The sequence below is a fragment of the Plectropomus leopardus genome, chromosome 11 (genome assembly GCF_008729295.1).
Source record: "Plectropomus leopardus isolate mb chromosome 11, YSFRI_Pleo_2.0, whole genome shotgun sequence".
NCBI lineage: Eukaryota > Metazoa > Chordata > Actinopteri > Perciformes > Serranidae > Plectropomus > Plectropomus leopardus.
The window spans coordinates 14,214,266-14,233,351 of NC_056473.1; the positions used below are offsets into that span (position 1 = coordinate 14,214,266).

General features: G+C 38.7%; 1 protein-coding gene across 4 annotated transcripts in view; it reads right to left on the minus strand.

The window, feature by feature from the left end:
- The window catches only part of mfge8b (milk fat globule EGF and factor V/VIII domain containing b), a 31,476-nt gene extending 18,886 nt beyond the window's left edge, over positions 1 to 12,590 (minus strand). For 2 of the 4 annotated variants that reach the window (XM_042495605.1, XM_042495604.1), the window contains exons 1-4: positions 12,416 to 12,590; positions 2,603 to 2,725; positions 2,157 to 2,288; positions 995 to 1,027 (exon numbers count right to left, since the gene is read on the minus strand). In XM_042495605.1, the coding sequence (XP_042351539.1) occupies positions 995 to 1,027; positions 2,157 to 2,288; positions 2,603 to 2,725; positions 12,416 to 12,485 (358 nt within the window). In that variant the 5' untranslated portion in view covers positions 12,486 to 12,590. The remainder of the gene's footprint in view (positions 1 to 994; positions 1,028 to 2,156; positions 2,289 to 2,602; positions 2,726 to 12,415) is intronic. The other 2 variants (XM_042495607.1, XM_042495606.1) reach the window with 1 other exon arrangement.
- Between the last annotated feature and the right edge of the window lie 6,496 nt (positions 12,591 to 19,086).

A 19,086-nucleotide genomic window follows, 5' to 3' on the forward strand; every position in this document is an offset into this window, starting at 1 on the left:
CAGTCTTCACAGTTTATCAGTGGAAGATTGCAGTTACATTTATGAACTTTTTACTCAAGTTCTGTCCTCAAATGCCTGCTTTAGTATGCGTTTTCATGTGTGAAGTGAGCGCAAGGATGCTAGTTAAATGTTTCATGACACTACGCCTCCCCAGATTCACCACAGTCACTGGTTTTCTACAGCTTGTCTCCTTCTCTGTTTCACACAAACCATAGGAACTGGCTGCCATGAGCCTCACTCGTTGCCCACACACACCAACACACAAATTAGAGAGCACTTAAACTGTCACAACACAGTCATCAGTAGCTGTGAATGGAGGGGTACCTCCCTGACCCAGTAGTCCTCAGGGGGGGCTCTCATAAACCAACACGGTCAAATAAATTCCCCTCATCATTATCCTTGAGGCATTATCTAATTAGTGTAAATGCCTGCTCTGCAGAGGCCTCATTTTCTGGCAGCAAGCTAACAGGACTTGCCAAGGGAACTTGTGAATGTATGGATTTTGATGAGGTGTGATTTTTGGTGCTAGGGGGTAAAAGAAAACTCAAAAACTGTTTTTAAAGTCAAATGGTTATGTTTGGAAGGTTTATACGAGGTAGTTAAATTCTAAATAAAAATAGATGGTTGGAAACAATTTTACCTTGCTCAAATGGCATGTCTATACTTTCAGTAAGGCATGAGGGAGTTGGATGACATCTTTCCGTGTGAAAGGACGTCTTCCTGTCTCAGTGGGCGAGCCGATAAAAAGGTGGTGTATCTAACACTGACATGATCTCGCTGCCGGTTGTGCTGATAGCCTTGACTCATAAACAAGGAGAGATAGTGCTGAACTCAGCAGTTTCTCTGTCCCTGAGTGTGTGTACATGTGCATGTTGCGTGTGTGCCTCCGCATGCAGCCAAGAGAGCAGAGTGCACCTGGATCCAAGAGGGAAAACAGACCACAGCGCAAACATACACAAACCATTCTGTCCTCAAGTCCCACTCCCACTGTTACCTTTTCTCGAACTTAAATCTGCCCCTTGGACACCTAGGATAAAAAGGCATACATGATCAAACAAAAAAAGCAATTAGGCTGTTCCTAAAAGTCCCACTTGATTCCTGCTAAATTACTTCTTTGTGCACACTTGGCCACTGTTATTCTGCCGCCTTCTCGCGCAAACAGTAGCCATCTGTCTCTGTGTGCAGGGCTGCGGGCAGTTGGAGGAGCGCAGCACATGTTCCCACCGTTGCTTCCCTCTCTTGGGCTGACCCTGATTGAACCTCCCTGGTCTGAGTGACGCGTGAATGGAGCTCCCATAAGGACGACAGCTGTCTGTCTGGTGGCCATCACTGACAGCAGCTGTCTCCATGTAAGTGTGTCAGGTTAGACAGATTAACGGGGACCTCATTACACGCGTCAACTAATTATATAGGAATGTACTTTAGATCTGCACTCTGTAAAAGAGGGATACTGGCATATAAGCAGTACTGAGACTTTTAGTTTGGCGTGACACTGTGTGTGAAAGTAGTGAAGATGTTCTACAGAGATTAGAATGATCAAGAATAATGATTATGATTAATAATTGTTACAAAAATAAAATGTATCATTTTAAAGAATAGGTGTTTTCGGACCAATTGACCAATTCTAGCACTGCAAGAACTAGGAACCATGGTGGTTTTTAATATACTGTTTTGAGGGCATTTGTTAACTTCTTTTTTGGATGGTGATTGGTGAAACATATGAGCCAATGCAGCACAAGCAACTGGCATTTAAAAAACATTTTAGCTGTGTAAGCAACAGATGACACAAACAGCAGCTGGTAATGAAAAAATGTAAGAAAACATGGACAAGTGGACTGACAGTGACATCCATGCTTTACCTGAGCATATACTGTATATGACAATGGAAATGAAGCGCCAATTTGACTATCACAGCAAAAGTGACGTAGCTTTGCCAACCGCCAGCCATGTTACAGTATGTCATTTCAGAGTTCTTAATAAAAAAATGAATTAAAATTTTTAAAGCCCCTGAAGGTATGTAGTTTCTAGGACAGCTCAACAGTGGGCAGTTCCTCTCAGAGAATTCCCAGAACAGTTTGGTCAAAAAAGAAAAAACACCAACTGATCTCCATTGATGTAATTCTGATAAAACTACTGAGAAGGAAGAACAGACTTACTGTTTTGGCAGTGGACTCCGTCAAAACCTGGCTGGCACTTGCAGACATACTCGCTGAAGACGTCACCTCGACGGGAGTGGCCCGTCACCTCGCATATGCCGTCATTCTTGCATGGGTTGGGGTTGCAGGGCCCTTTTGGGGAAAGTCACAGAAGAGGAAGGAGAAGAGTAAAACAAGTTTAGCAGTGGTAAAGCAGTACCATGTGGTGCTAACTGGGTTAGGATGAAGGTCAAGGTTGTTCTGTGTAAAATCTAAATTAGATTAAATTCTGTTTGTTCTCATTTAAATTTACAGGCTATTTTGCTTTAGAGTTGCAACAAGTCAGGCATTTTCTAAGCACACCACATTGAGTACCAATAAGTGATTTATTTTTCTATATTGTCATTGTCCGACAAGCAAACTGGGGGGAAAAACTCAAATCTGACCTCAGAGATGGATTGTCTTACCAGTCTCAGTCTCATTGCAGGTTTCTCCAGAGAAGCCATCAGGGCAGATACAGATGAAAGGAGCTCCTGCCCCAGTCACGCAGGTTCCACCATTACTGCATACATTCACCTCACAGTAATCACCTAAAGAGAGACAGCATTATGTCAAGTTATAAAAAAAACTGATCAATTCACAGAATGTCATGAAACTCACAAACACAGAAAGAAACTCATAGGAATTATTGTGTGTCCCTGCCCATTTTCATTTTGTCCCTACCACAATCAAAGACAGATTTTGGGTGTTTGAGTTTGGCTTAAAGACTCATGACTGATAAGATGTTTGTTGGATAAGTCATGATTATTGCTTCCTATAATTAAAAACTGAACATAAGAAAAAAAAAGGAAATGCAGGCCCATATTTCAGGACAGAAAGAAGATGATCAGATACCATTACAGTAGTGACTTGCAATCTATTACATTAAAACCAGTTTGTATACCAATTTTCAATAAGAAACAGGTAAACCAAGTTCTGACAGGATATCAGCTAAAGTCGTATTTTCTTCAATTATTACATTTTCCACTCATGTCATGCTGCTGAATAAAGAGTAAACAGCCTGCTGCAGGTTGGATGTGATGGTCTGAACAGCTGAGTAAGCCATCACTACACTGTAAACACAACACAAACACTGGATGCTTCCACCAGCATCCCTGCTGCCTGGCCTGAATCAGACAATCTGGCAGCTCTCTGGGCACGAGGGAAATCATGTCAGTGGGTGGGGAGAAAAAGAGGAATCGGGAGGCGTGTTGTGGTTTTCAAAAGCATACAGACCAAACGAGCTATGATTTACAGTCAAAGAGTTTGATTCCAAAAGGACATTTCTGCCCTTTGGAAACTCTGACGACATTGCTTACAAAGTAAAGAACTGGAAAACTGGAAATGAAGTACAACACATCAGTGAGGTAGCCTTGCTCCTGATAAAATGACAGAATTTTAGCATCTAGTTTAAACAGAACATAGTCAACAATTAACCAGTAATTACATTTTTAAATACAGATACAGTGCAAAGCATTTTGGGGTTGAAAGTTACAATTATAGCCTGTCTCACACTTTGAATATGGAGGAAGTGAATAATTGGGAGCATTTTAACACCCGCAAAGGCAAGGCTTTTCCATGTCAACACGTATCATTTGGATAATTGTTAAGGAAATTGAGGCTAGACCCCAAGTGTGAAATTGGAGGTTTAAGTACCACAGTGTCTGCCATAGAGGCTAAAAGGAGCTCAGACCCATTTTTTAAAGTGTTCAAGCACGGTACCTATTCCCTCCTCAAACTTAGTAGACTCATGGGAGCAGATCAATATTTTTTTAGACTTCTACAGGCATTTTTAGTCCTGCTGAGGGTATAATTCACAGAGGCCAAAAGGCCAAAGTGGCATTTTAACGAGACTGCTAACTTCCTGTACATGTGTAAGTCCTCTCCATTTTTCTAACCCGAAATAATACACACACACACGCACGCACGCACGCACGCACGCACGCACGCACGCACGCACACACACATAACACACACATCTTTTCCTGATCTTCAAAATACTCAAGCATGGGAGCACTCTGTGTAGCACAGTGAAGCTTTCTGGAAAAACTCACTAGCTGGTCTTCAAAGACAAAGGATTAAATAATAAATAATACTTCAAATGTAGTTTGTGGGTTGCACTTAGCAGTTTTGTTACAACAAACTCTGGATTATTATTATCAATTAGCTATGGAGGAGATGAAGAGCAGATTAGTGTCATGTTAGCTGAAAGAAAAGCAAGAATGCAAAATGAAAGAGATCTCCTTTGCCAACATCCTGTTTGGCTGTTTATCCACTGATCTGCACTTCCCATGGATGTCCAGTGTTATCAGTGCTGTATCCAGTGTCATGGCCTTCAAATGCTTTCACATATTATGGGACGGTTAGGCAACAGGCTCTGCTGGCACTGCCAACACATTCTTATCCAGACGTTGCTGCGTGTTTATCTTTGGGAAGGAACACGGCCTCCCTTCCTACACTGGCAGACAGCTCCTCTCAGGAAACGCTCTTAAAACTGAGAAATAACAATTCTCAATACATGACTGTCCAAAAATATTTTAATGGAACAATCTAACTAATGAGCTTGAAATAAAATAAAACATGAACTGTCTCTTTAATCAATGCCTGTGGTTTTAAGGGTAATTCAGTTGGGAGCCTGCCTGGGTTTATGAGGAAATAAAATTTAGCGATGTATTAGTCAAGGTGGTCAGCCAACAGGCAGTGGGCGAACCACAAGAGCCTCTTTGAAAATCCCCTAAGTGATGCCACTATCTCTAAAAACCATGTCTATGACATTACATGGAAATGAAGAAAAGGGTGCTTTTTTGCCTTATTGTCCCTATTCACAGTATATTTGAAATACAGTGGGATTTGAACAGGTATTGCTTTGCACAAGGGTCATGAGACAGACTCAAAACGAGAAACAACTCTGAACTCAACCAATTTAAAAAAAAGAAAGTGGTTTCAACCCCACAGCAACTGTAAACTCTGCTGCTGTTTCAAAGGGAATCAGAGATTTGTTCTTCCCCATTATCTTCAGCTTAAATACCAATACAGTTTCAGATAAGCAGGAGTTTATATTACAAAGGAAATCTGTGGCCATAGTTTCAGTTAAGTTTATTGAGAAATCACAGCAGAAATAAAAGGCTAGGTTTTGATTTAATCTACTTAAAAAGACATGCCAGACACACCACAGTTCAAAATGGTAGATTTGCTCATGTAACACTTAAAAACAATTAAAAACTAACCTCAACAGTGATATCTAGCTTAGGGGCCTGTTTCAGCATGACATAACTCCTGCTCCTTTAGTTACTCTCTATGAACAGACAGAAAAGCCCATTTGTGGGAGCAGATGTGCCGGCAGTTTTGCTTTACATGCACGTTTTATGAGATGTTCCTCCATGACATTTCTGCCTCCACCATAACACAATGCAGATGAATTTAATTTTGTGTGATGTGCTAACTGCACTGAGAAATTATTTATCCGGTCTTTGTTACTCAGTGTTCCCTGCAACTACTCTACTCCAGGTGTTTCCATTAAAACTGTTGTTGACAGAAACAGAAATGTTGCTGTTGAATTTTTCAAATGCCACTTTAAAATGCTGTGAGCAGAAAAAATGTGCGTTACATGACCATAGAAAATAGAGAGAAAGGGCTGTGGCATTTGCTTTTGCTGAAGAGGTAGAAAACCTACATCTCCCAGAATGCACTGCGCTGCATTGGACCAATAAAATGCCCCCACTGGAAGAAGAAATAGGTAATGCAGAATCATGTTTCATACTTAATTAGCACTATCTAGACTGTTTTTTTAAACAATATGCTTATTAATTTTGATTTTTCAAGGCAAAACAATGCACACCATTCAATGGATAATACACAAATAACAAGACACAAACATCTATAAAGGAAAGAGGAGAGGAGCATGGAGATGGGGGCACTGGCAAAACAGAGGAAAGTCTACTAAAGTTAATTCATACAGAGTCCCTATATTGTTATGATACAAAGCTGGTTGAAAATAAGCAAAGTGTCACTTTGAGTTGCTGCAGCTTCTATATAAGGAAAATACATCAAACGTGGGCACAACATCTGAACTACTTTTTTTCCCAAGAGGTCTCACTGGCCCCTGTATTAACTCTCTTTCAGCTGCATGTGCCTGATGTGAGACACTGTTAAAGTTGTGAATCCTTTATTACAAGAACCCAGATGAAAACAAGCCTTAACATGTTACGTTGTTTTGATATTGTACTAACTACTGTTGGTGTGGACCTGTAACCTGTAAACTCAGGCTGAATTCCAAAAACAATACAGAACGTGTTTTTACATAAACACTCTGATAAACTCTCTATGGTATTGTGATAGCTATGAGTCATCTGAGAGTAAAGCCACAAACACATCTATTTTGCAATAATACTTTAAAAAAATGTAATACATTTGTGAAATTGTTACTGCAGTGCTGACCCAACAGGGTGCCCCACTTTGCCCTCACTACAGTGACAGATTAGAAAGGTATGTGGAGTTATGTTTGGCAGGACAAACAATTTCCAAAGGGTATTGTGCTGTTTCTCACTCCTTATGAGTCATGGTCTGTGCCTTTCTCATGATGCCTCAGTCCAAGAATGAGGTTCAAATACCAGGCAAAAAAAATAACAGAGCCGTTAGAGCTGGATTCATATAATGATCTAGTGCCCAACAACAATCACAAAAAAATAAGAAGCTGTATATGATTCTGCAACAGCCTCATATATATAAGGACACAGCTGAGGTTTGACTTTACTTCAGTGCATGTAGGAATATTTCTTTTATTGCACACACATCAAAAGGTAGCAAATATCCCAAAAGAAAGTTAATTATTAAACTGAATTTTTTTTTAGTATCTTGTTATAATTTGTTATTATGGTCTGATCACAGCAGCTACTTAATGTGCATACAGCCAATAAAACAAGATTCAATAGGCCTAAATGTTGAACATTTTTTGCCTCTGTATGTAGGTTTTAACATATGCAATTTGGCTAAAAATCTCGCAGAAAACCAGCCACATATCACAGCATCTGTTGTTTGCTTCAGGGAGCTGGGTCTGGCATCAATGACCATGACAAGTCTTGTGTTTAGTTCTCTGAAACAAATGAAGTGAAGCAAAAAGACATGGTGCACATGTTTCCTGTGTAAGCCTAACAGAGGAGTTAATCGGCTGCTACTGAGAGGATCAACCAGCAGTCTGAGTCAACAACACATTTGCCCTCTGACCATATTAGAGGCTAGGTGAATAGAAAAAATGCAACAAAACCTCCAAGGCTAGGCAGACATCACAACAAGAGGGTAAAACACCTCCGGACTGTGTGATAAAACCATCGCTAGGAAGTCACTTAAGGACTCTGCGCCATGACTGAGGATGAAGACGAGGGAGCCATTTCAGGACGTAAGGGTGGGGGCAGAACTAATGAGGGAAGTTACTGCAGCCGGTATTAGAGAAACTGTGACTACGGACATAAAATAGCCCTAAAAATCGCCTTGAGAAATAAGCAGTTCATGCGAAAAACAAAATGATTTCTGGGGGCTGCAGTGTTAGAGAGAGGGTTCACGCTATTTGCTATGTTAGGAAAATACACACAGTGAGCCGCCATGGGCTGACATCTCTTTCATCTGAATTAATTTGAGTTATCAAAGATGACATGGGATGAGTCTGCTGTATTTGAAAAAAAAAAAAAAGACAATGAGACAGTTGCTGCTTTAGAGGATTTAACGTCAAAAATACAATGTCTGCCCCATAACTGGTAGCTCTGCTAAGGCTGATGGATGCATACATGTGAATGAACATGTGCATATGTGTGTTGGGGTGTGTGTGGTTATGTCAGAGCTCATATCTGATGTGTCCTAAGGCCTGAAAACAGTAAACGCTCTGCCCTCTGCTTTGTCACGCACACACTGGCACGCTGGAGCATATAGGCTGGCAGGCAAGTGTGGGAACTCAGTGTTCCAAAAAGAAAAGGAGAGAGGCCGACGTCAGACACACACACACACACACACTTGTCCGGCCCTTGTTAAAACTGTTATGGATGTGCTGGAGCATAATAAAAAGGCTCAGGACCTGTAGAGAGCTCATCTAGTTTAAAGACTTGCCACTACTGAGTGCTGGAGACACTGGGAGAGGGGAACCTGGACAAGTGTAACAGGAAGTGGATTTATCAAGGCCAGGCCCTCCCGAGTGAGTCCTTAAATAACCTGAGTATTTTCAATGTTGGGATCAGCAGGACTCCAGCTGCAGGTGAGCTTTCTGTAATCTCCGAGTTCTACTCCAAAGCAACACAGCCATCTGCTACTGCTCCAAAAACATATAAAAAAGGGCCTGCCACTAAAAATACACACAGGCGTCACACACCATCAACCAAACAACAAGCTTTTCTCCTAAGTACTGTAACTGAAATAGAGCCTGGAGTGGTGTCGCAACAACTAACTGAATGGAGTTGTACCTATTGTACATAACAACACTGTCTCTGCACTGATCATATGAATATAAAAATACTGCATAAATATTTCTTGCTCTTGGATTTGACTACCTCCACTTTTGTCCTTGCCTCAGTATTTAAGTTCACATGACAGCGTGTAAAATATTCAACATGGCAGATTGGAAAGTGGGGCGACAGACACTAATAAAGCAGCCTAAATTAGAAGACACTCCATATTGCAATGAAACATTGATTAAGGAAGCTATTCAAAATTCAAATGGAAGAAAAGGTCCTTGGGGATTCAGTGGGAAAAGTAGTGATAAAGTCATCAGATTGGAAGAGGACAGCAGCCTGAAAGGAAGACCAAATATAGGCAGATGGTAAGAGCAACACAAACACTCATATTTCATTCACACATTTACAAAGTTACTGACAGAAGAACACTGGATCAGAGCTGCCTCTAGCAATGTTTTCATTCCATTAGTCTGCTAGTTATTTTCTTGATTAACTGATTTATCTGTGCGGCTGTGGCTCAGGGAGTGAGGAAGGTCATCCACTAATCAGAGGATTAGATTCCCAGCTCCTGCGGTGCGCATGCTGAAGTGTCACTGGGCAAGCTACTGAACCCCAAACCGCTGCAAACTTCCTGTTTTATTTCACTCTTGTGTGTCCCCTCTCTAAAATCAGACATTTTTGCAGTTCTGTAAATTAACTCATCTTAAGTTCTTTCTTCCCTCAGTATCAGTTTGAAGAGTTTGAGTGTCTTGTTGAATAATTTATTCATCGATGCTGTAAGAGCTGATCAGATTGATGAATGAGAGGAGGAGCTGCTGCAGCAGGTGAAAGCAAACTTTTAGACCCAGCACAACGAACTATTACGTTTCACTCTACAGCTCCGTCTGTGCCCTGAGTGCGCTTTACACTCCAATGCAATATTGTTATTTGTATTCCAATAGCACTTCTAATGAACCGTCCAACTCCAAAAATATAAAATCACTTTGTGGCAGCAGGTGTTTTAATTGTGGTGGGCCACCACAATTAAATGAATGCGTGGGGAAACTTGCTTGCCATATTCAACCAACAGTCCAAAACTCAAAGATGTTCAATTTATTATCATACGTGACAAATACAAGCAATAAATCTTCACATTGAAGAACCTGGAGTAAACTTGACCTTGTTTGCTTGAGAAATGAGTGGAACTATTTGTTGATTTTTAGAATTGTTGATTATTCTGTCAACTGATTAATGAACTAATTATTCAGCTTTAATGTACTCTTTGGTCTGATTTTATGGTAGAAAGTCCTCTAAAATTACATTTAAAACAAAAAAAATGAATATTTTAAGGCAGAATGTGCCACAACACAGGTTCAGTAATTAAGGGAACCTGATTAGTCAAACGAAATACTGTAAACAGAAGAAAGGGGCAAGAGGAGTTGATAAAAAGTATAGTTTCTCTCTCACATTAAAAGTTTCTTTATGTATTGACTGTTGTAGTGTTACTGTGGAGGAGGAACATCCATCACAATTGCAGGAAATTCAATTCCTTGTTAATTAAGTCAAACAACTGCCTGACATACTGAACATTAAACCTTGTCTAACACCCACAAGTAAATTTGTATCAGTTTCAACTGAAAAGTTTTCATATGCACCTGCCTACATCCACAAATTACACATACACACATTCATGGTACGCCATTGGTCCAGCGTCTGGCTATATTTAGCTCTGGTTCACTCAGTTGCCCTAAGTGGTCTTGTTGTGAGAAAAGTCTGCCTCAGCCCTGATACAGAACACCATTTTCCACTTCTCTCCCCCTCAGCAGCAAGCACACAGGGCAAGTAAGCTATAACCCACTGAAATTAGCGTAATCAGGTAAAACACAGGAGGGAAAAACCCTTCCCTCAGCTCTTACCCTGCTCTGTAAACATTTTGCATGACACAGCAGCAACAAGTCCTGTCCCCCCCCCCAGCTCCCTGACAGTGTGGAAAGGTCTCAGCGAGTGTTGTGGGTGCAAGTTCACTGGCATGCCTGTGTTGGCGTCTGCATCCGGAAAAGTGACTCAATGTTGTGGTCAGTGCAACCACACCTATTCTCTACGGCCGTCCTGTCCATGAGCCTCTAGGAACAAACATGCTGGGGCGTGTGCTTCGCTTCAGGCTGCATGCTGTTTCAATGTCAATTCAAAAAAAAAAAAGGTAAACAAAAAGTATATTAAACATTTATGTAAGTGATGCACTGGGGAAGATTTGGCAGCCTCTCTGTCACACAAGTAAGGATGCTACAGGATAAGGAATGGAAATAAAGTCAAACTTTTAGTTGAGCAGAACAGTTTTGGATACCTATGAAAATATTTGATTCAGTAACCTGGTTGTAAGTTAGGTACCTGTGTTAATCTCCAAATTGAACAAATCCTCTAATCATCCTAAACCCGTGATGAAGTCACATGCCCACATCTGCAGCCTGCAGTGAGTTTGTCAACAGCAAAAGCTTTAAACATGTGCACACTGTGATGAAAAGCTCTATTTATTGTCCTGTTGAGGCTGTTGTTTTCAATTCTACTGTTTATATTTTCATGTGGAGTCAATTCACTGTTTTCTGATCTTTTTATTCGTCATTTCCTGCTTTATTGATACTGTGTAATTTAAACGTTGCTGTTATTTCTTGTGTGATCCTGAGTGAACCCCAGTAAGACTAGTGACCACTTTATGAGAGTTAATGGGGATCCAAATAAAGAATACAATGAATTATGTAAAATAGGATTTCATAAGCAGATATAATGCTGACGTCAGATTCACTGATTTTGAACCCTAGCAAAATGTCCTTATTAGAACACATATTTAGTAAAATATGATTTGTGCCTTAGTGAACTATTGTATGCACTACCCTGCAGATTTCCAATGCATCTATGAAAGACTGAAAAGGTTAGCATTGCTCCGTAAGGCATTAACTGTCATGAGCCCAAAGTCAACCATACAAAAAATACACAATGTCTTTCACACTTCGCACCAAACCAAGCCATGAATTCTTCTCTTTGTTAATGTGCAAAAAAAAAGCTCTAAATGGAAAAGAAACTTTCCTACATTTGGAAAATACATCATCACACCAAGAAAAACACTAATGTGTGACATGTGATGCCTTCTCCCTGCGCAGAAAATGAAGGTAGGAGAATCGCGACGTTTTTACCCTTTGTCCATCGGCCTAAATATGTTTGATGCATAGAAATGCAAACAAAGCCAACTGCCAATGGCACTGGGTTAACACTGGACAAGTATAATAGCCAGCCTATGTTGTGCTCCTTAAAAGGGGCACTCTGCACAAAAAATGCCCTAAGGTTCAATTTCTGCAAACATGCATACAGAACTAAGAGTATCTGGCCTACAAAAAAACCAATACGAATGATTATTTTCTTATTTTCTTGAATTATAAAATATCTCTGAACATCTGAGTGACTAATTTTACAGTTTCAGAGCCAAACACTGTCTCACTTGTCACATTCCCACACGTCCTGTCCACTCATTCAAAACAAGGATCGCTTGAGCACCAAGCTACAAATACCCACTGCTCGGTTACTTTGGTGATGAATTGACGGTGTCACTTGTGCCAGGCTGACATTTAAATGACCGCGTACCAAACACACACTTGGCGAATAAGAAAAACAGCAATTCAACCACTGCATTTCCACTCAGTAATTGTAAAACGAGAGTGAAAAAGAGCCGAAAAGAGGGCAACTTTAACGTACAACTGAAACAAAACCCCCTCAACACCAACGGACGTGTGCGGCGGCGCTTTGAACTGTAAACAAACAAAAGAGGCAACTTACCGTTCACCCCAAACACCAGACACGCTGTGAAAAGTTGCAGCCAAAGGAAAAAACTTCTCTGCTGCTTCATGGCTGCTGTTTTTCTCAGGCGCTGTTGAGCTACAGTCAGTTAGTTAGTTACTGAAAGGGACGGCAGGAGGACAGCGGTGCTCCCGGACGTTGGTGCTTCTGTGGCTCGAGCTCGTTGTGCGGCTCTAAAATTCCCAGGCAGCAGGCGTAGAGCAGGAGCACGTGCGCCTCGGCTCTCAGCCAATCGCAGCCTGGCATTGTAATTGTAACCCCGCCCCCTCCTTCCCGCTGTCGGTGACCAAAAAAAGCACACGCACTACTGAGGGCAGTAATCACCCTGGAAACAAAAGAGGCGTTTATGGCTAATGTGCTGCATTTAATTAAATGTCTTGATTAAGATCTTTGATATCAAACCACTGAGAGGAAAATAATTGCTCCCCAGTTTTGGCAAAAACCTTTGACCTAATTTTGTGTTTCCATGGGGCTAATTAATGCATACTTGTTTTTGTGAAAGACACCTGTGGTAAAAATTTAACACTTAATGTGCTAAAGGCACACATAGGCACACAAGTACTGTGCTGCACAAATATGAGGTAGGCTACAATATGTCCATAAGTAGGCTATTTCTATTTAATGCCTCTTTATTCCAGAGGTGAAAGAAGTAGCTAACTCATGATTTCTACTTAAATAGCAATACAGCTGTCAAATATTATATCCTACGACATGGTAAAAGTCATGCATTCAGTGTTTTACTTTATTAATAAAAGTACAAAATCATTGGCATCAAAATAGCCTAGTTAAGTAGCAGTATGATTGTATTTTGTATGATTGTATTAGGCCCTATAGGCATAAATCGTATTTATGAATTAATGTGGTCATCACTTTGATATTGAACTACTTTGTTTTAAACTATTTCATATACATTGCCTGCTGCATAGCTAGTGAATTTCCCACAGGGGGTCAATTATTTGTAACATCATCATAATGTGTTGATCATGTTTTGTAGCCCATTATTAATCAGAATCTGCAAACTAGTAAGTAATACCATCAAATAACCTAAATGTACTGAATTAAGAAGAGCAATATTTGAAGTGAAGTGGAGTAGACATTTAAAGCCAGAAATGGAAAGTAAAGCACCCCAAAGTACCACTGCCTTGTACTTGTACTTCACTGTAGTGTAGAGGAAAATATATTTAAAATTTTATTTCTCCACGCTTATTGGATAACCATAGTTAGAAAGATTTTACTCAGCCTACAAAACACACAAGCTCAAATATTAACATTTTTAAATGTATATCATTTCAAAATTATATGTCCCTTATAGAGAGAACATATTCATTTTATATTTTTAAATGTGATGTTTTACACTTTACATAAATTCTCTGAAAACTACTTTTGAATTATGTTAGTTTTTTAACCTGTAAAATATTTACTTGAGTAATTTGTATTTCACATTTACACATGGCGGGATTACACAAGGGGGCCACTGTCCTGGGGCTACAACCCTAAATTCATACAGCATCTCTCTCTCTCTCTCTCTCTCTCTCTCTCTCTCTATCTCTCTCTATATATATATATATATATATATATATATATATATATATATATATATATATATATATATATATATATATATATATATATATATATATATATATATATATATAGATGGACTTGTGTTGTTGGCCTATTTCTATAGTTCTGGGAAAATTCCCATGATGGTGCCATGCATGAAATCCTCCTCTGAAATGTAGATTAGGGCCAGTGTTTTATTGTGTAAAAGCCAAAAGGTTCATCTGTGGGCGTTTCTCGAACCGAGATCCAGCAGTGGGTCAGAGTTGATTTCTGTGCTCTCGGAGGGAGTGGGCGTGAGGCGAGAAATTGTTTTTAATGGGTGTGAGCTTGAGAGGGATGTCCAGCACTGTCAGACCCTTTCAGTCTTCACATCATTCCTCTTCTGTGGATGAATATGATTTAGTTGTAATATTTCACCCTGCTCCAAATTTAGAAGACAAAAGCAGACTAAACATAACTACTGTCACGTGGTTGTCAACTTCAGAGGATATGGCACCTGCTTGGAAGTATCTCTCTGCCTATAATCATTACACTTCTTACTCTGTGGTTTAAAATGTGGCATTTACAGTAGCAGCAACAACGTTCTCAAATGAACTCTACACAGTTTGATTGGCAGGGTAAAATTTACCCTTCTGTAGCCTAGTAACAAGCCAAAGTGATTTAAATGCAGCTTAAAGCGGTGTCAAACTAGGTGACTCACTCACATATACAGATCACAAATACTCCTGTGCCTCTATGGTCTGTTTTTTTATCAGTCGTCTCTCTGATCTCATGCACGTTTGGGTCAAACACAGTTGAAAATGATGATTTGAACTTGGACATATGCTGCGTGAAATCTATAGCTCCTCCTCTCACGTGCTGGACCACAAGAACAAGAGAATTATTCAGCCAGATGACCTTTCTCCTTTAAAGCTAAATCTTTGCTATACGGAGCAATAAATCTCCTCTTACATTCCTTCTCATTAGTTTGATGAGCAGTAGGTCAGACAGAGGGTGAATATACTGTACAATGGGAACTGAAGGACTTCATGAAATGAGGAACATGCAAAAGAAATTAAAGTGCATATTTTGCTTTAGGAAGTCAAATATATCTCATACAATGTTGTTATTTATATCCTTTATATTCAATTCAAATACAACAATTAGAATTTGAAAATATGTTTTTTTAAATGGTCTGCCCATAAGACCCTTCACAGGGACAACATTAGTGCTCCAGAGTGAAGATGGACATCCTAACTGTATCAATGTTTTTTCCATCTCTCTGACAATATCTATGTTTATTATGTATTTAACGTATTGAAAACAATAAAACCTATATAAAAAAACAAAAAAAATCAATTCAGATGTTATTTGAGGTATGAAGGCAAACCAAGGATAGCTATGTAATCTTAAAGCAGCAGTATCACATGCTTATTTTGTTTATGCACATACTGCATGTTATGGAAATGAGTAATTAAGGGCTGGTTAAAAGGAATTAACTCGCTTATTAACCATTTGAAACCTCAGCAATTTGGCATGATTTCTTTCAAAAATATAAAAGAGCAACCTGACAAGAGACCTGCACAAAAATGAGCAGGAAATTAGTAAAATAAATAAATTACAAGAAAATTAAAAGTAAAAAAAAAAAAAAAAAAAAAGAAAAACAGAAATACATTAAGAGAATATTTTTAGAAATTATTTTAAAATGATTTTAAATAAAATTATAAGAATTAAAAATAAATATAATTTTCTGGAATTTCTTTGCACATATTTGTTATGTAATTATATACTTTACACATTTTATTCACTCAGCATAATATACATATTTTACATCAAAATCTTTACATACTGGTGTGAATTTGAAGCATAATGCACATAAATGTTATTCTGTTTTTTAACTAATGCATATTCTTATTTAATTAATTAATTAATTAATATTCTTTTTTCATATATATATATATATTACATATATATATATATAAAATATATATATATATATATTATATATCTTTGTTTCAATTTATATTTTTACTTAATACCTCTTATTTCTACTTATATCACTCTTTATGCTTGGAGTCAAAGCGACTGCACTAAGCACAATTTCCCCTGGAATTCAATAAAAGTATTGCTGAACTCATACACCTCCCAGCATCCCAGACAGACACTCATCCTGTCCTGAAGACATTTAACATGACCAGCAGGTAACAACCACCACAAGCCCCTAAAATGTCTGATAATACTTTATAAAATGTGAAAAGTTGATGTGGACAGCAAAATTGCAGGGATAGAGGAGATTTTCCCATCCTGTAGTGACAGGGTCACAGTTTCCTTTCCCTAAAATGCAAATGCTTCCATCATGTTGACGTGTGCTTCAGCAGAATTGTTCAAACCCCCTCTTGGATTCTTTATTTTTGCCTCAGAAAAAGAGTGTCAGCAAAATCCCATAAACTGTGAAACTCCACAAGCAGAAGAAGACTTTATCTGTACAGTCATGAAACCATAAGAACAGTCACATGCACTGTGGGCTGGGTGACGAGAAGCAGCCATCAAATGTGGTGAGACTCCACAATGGCAGCATCCTCTGATGTTCCCTTTCTATCAGACAAAGCTTATTCTCATGACCACCCTGCACTGATTCTGAGCCACAGGATGAGGTTTATGACGGTTAGATGGAGCCTCAGTGTGACAGAAGCCTGTTTGATGCTAATCCTCAATGTGGAGCGCAGAATAATCCTGCACACTCAAACCTTGTGAAAATGTGGTTTACCTATAGGGGACTCAAGATATGTGCCATATATTTCATAAATCTATAGCTGGTGTGTCTGTGAAATTTCACTTCTGTCTCCCACATCAAAATGAGGCCAAGCTCTTTTTCACTTCTGTCCTCCATCTGGAAACATGAGTGACGACTTCGAAACAACATCACAGATAAAGACGTGACAATAATCAAGAAGGGGAGGGAACATTCCTGTGGTGATATTTCTTTGGAAGAGGAACAGTTACAGTTCAACGGAAACCTCATTTGACATCAATAGTTCAAACAGCTGTTTTTACTCAAATCAGTACAGAGCCAAACCAAATGGGTGCAACAACACAAACTGTCGTGTAGCGTCTCTAGTTTATAACTAAAGACAGGAGTGTCCAAACTTTTATGAATGGGGGCCTGATGAGAAAATGTGAGAATGCCTGGGGGGCAGCAGCTTCTCCCATCATATGGTTTATTTAACCCAATGTAACCTGAGCAAATTGACTTGATTTCTTTCAAAAACATGAGAGGAAGGTAGCAACAAAATAAGAATGAAAAGAAGAAAAAGGATTAAAAACAATTTTAAAATAACAATAATAATAATAATAAAAAGGAAATTACTGGGAAAAAGTGCTTAAAAATATAATTCTGTAATGTAACTTAAATAATTAAATACGTATTTATGAGAATTAGCTGTAAACATAGTTTACCCTGTTTTTTTCTAGACATTTTTCCTTTGCTTTTTCCATATAATTTTTTTAATCTACTCATCTCTTGTAGTTTGTGGAACATTTCTTACCAAGTTGCTCATGGCCTTTATTCCCATCTGCACCAGTTTGCTCAGGGTCCAAAGGTTTAAATACTTTTGAAGGCATCTGAATTTAGCACAAGGAAAGTGATGTCACTCCAGGTTTAAAAGGGTTAAAAAAATTATCCCATACAAATGATACACATGCAACTGTATTATCTTCCATTGAAAAAGCATTCAACTTTACGCCACCCCCTCACTGTCGACTTTACGCTTCTCTCTTTGTTTGTTTGCTTGTATCAGTCTATGAAAACACATAACTTTTACATGCATATTCTTTTTGGTAAACTGTATCATAGTGCTGCCATCATGAGGTGAACACAAAAAGTGCAAAGTGATCTTGCTTGATTAACCAATAATTTGGAATGGGCCACATATATCTCAAAAGACAAGTCCTCATCCGTTTAAAATCTGTCCGCAGGCCACAGTTGGCCCCCAGGCCAGACTCTGGACATGCCTAACCTATGATGTAGACTGCAGTGTATGTTTGTACTGGACTGATTGGATGCAAAAATAAAGTAGGTGTGGACTCATGTTGCATGTCTTGGACTCGAGTCACAAATTCGATGACTTTAGACTAAAGTCAAAATTTTTTAAACATCATTAATTGGTCGATGGGTCGGTCAATCAATTGGTCAATCGATTACTAAAATAAAATGGGTATATGGATAATGGTATCGTAATCGGCCAAATTAGTTGTTTTTCAATCAGCATATCGGATATCAGCAAAAAAAATCCAATATTGTGCACCCCTAACCTGCACTGGAAATAATAATAATAATAATAATAATAATAATAATAATAATAATAATAATTCTAAAAAATTGTCATATGACTGGCAGCAGCAGCTGTCAAGCAAAACCCCCAAAATTTAAGTGAAATATCCTTATTCAAAAAAAGAAAAGTGCAAAGACGAGAAATTAACAGAAACGTTCATTGATGGTTTTGCAAAGAAACAGTCATTTGACCCCCCTCCCCCCAAAGTATTACAATCAAACACTTTCAATAAAGTGATGGCATTAAAAGATAAACAGAAAAACAATGTTCTACAAATTTTTCCTGAATTAAAACAATAACATCTTAAAATGGAAAATGGAAAATTGTCAACTGTGTGGCAGCAGCGGCTGTCAGACAAAAAACATAAAATCAAAGTAAAATATCATAATTCAAAGATATAAATAAATTTAAATACATTGTCAGGGGTTTGCAGAGAAATACTGTTATTTTACACTCTTTTCCAACACTATACCACACCTCACACTGTACTGTAGTATATACTATTAGTGGATGGCGCCCTCCAGTGGTTAAATACTCAATGAAAGAGAGTCGGACTGATCACTGAAAGCTGAGGTGACACCAATTACTGCTCTAATTTCAACAATTTCCCTTCTAAACATATAATAACCAAAAAGGAATCTATTGATCTTACTGTTTTGTCGTCACTTCCCATAAAAAAGTCACCCTACCTATAACCTATTTTTAATCTCTTGTGGTATCACAAACACTCCTATTTGTGTAAGCACTGCCTGTAAGATTATGCAAACTAAATCAGTT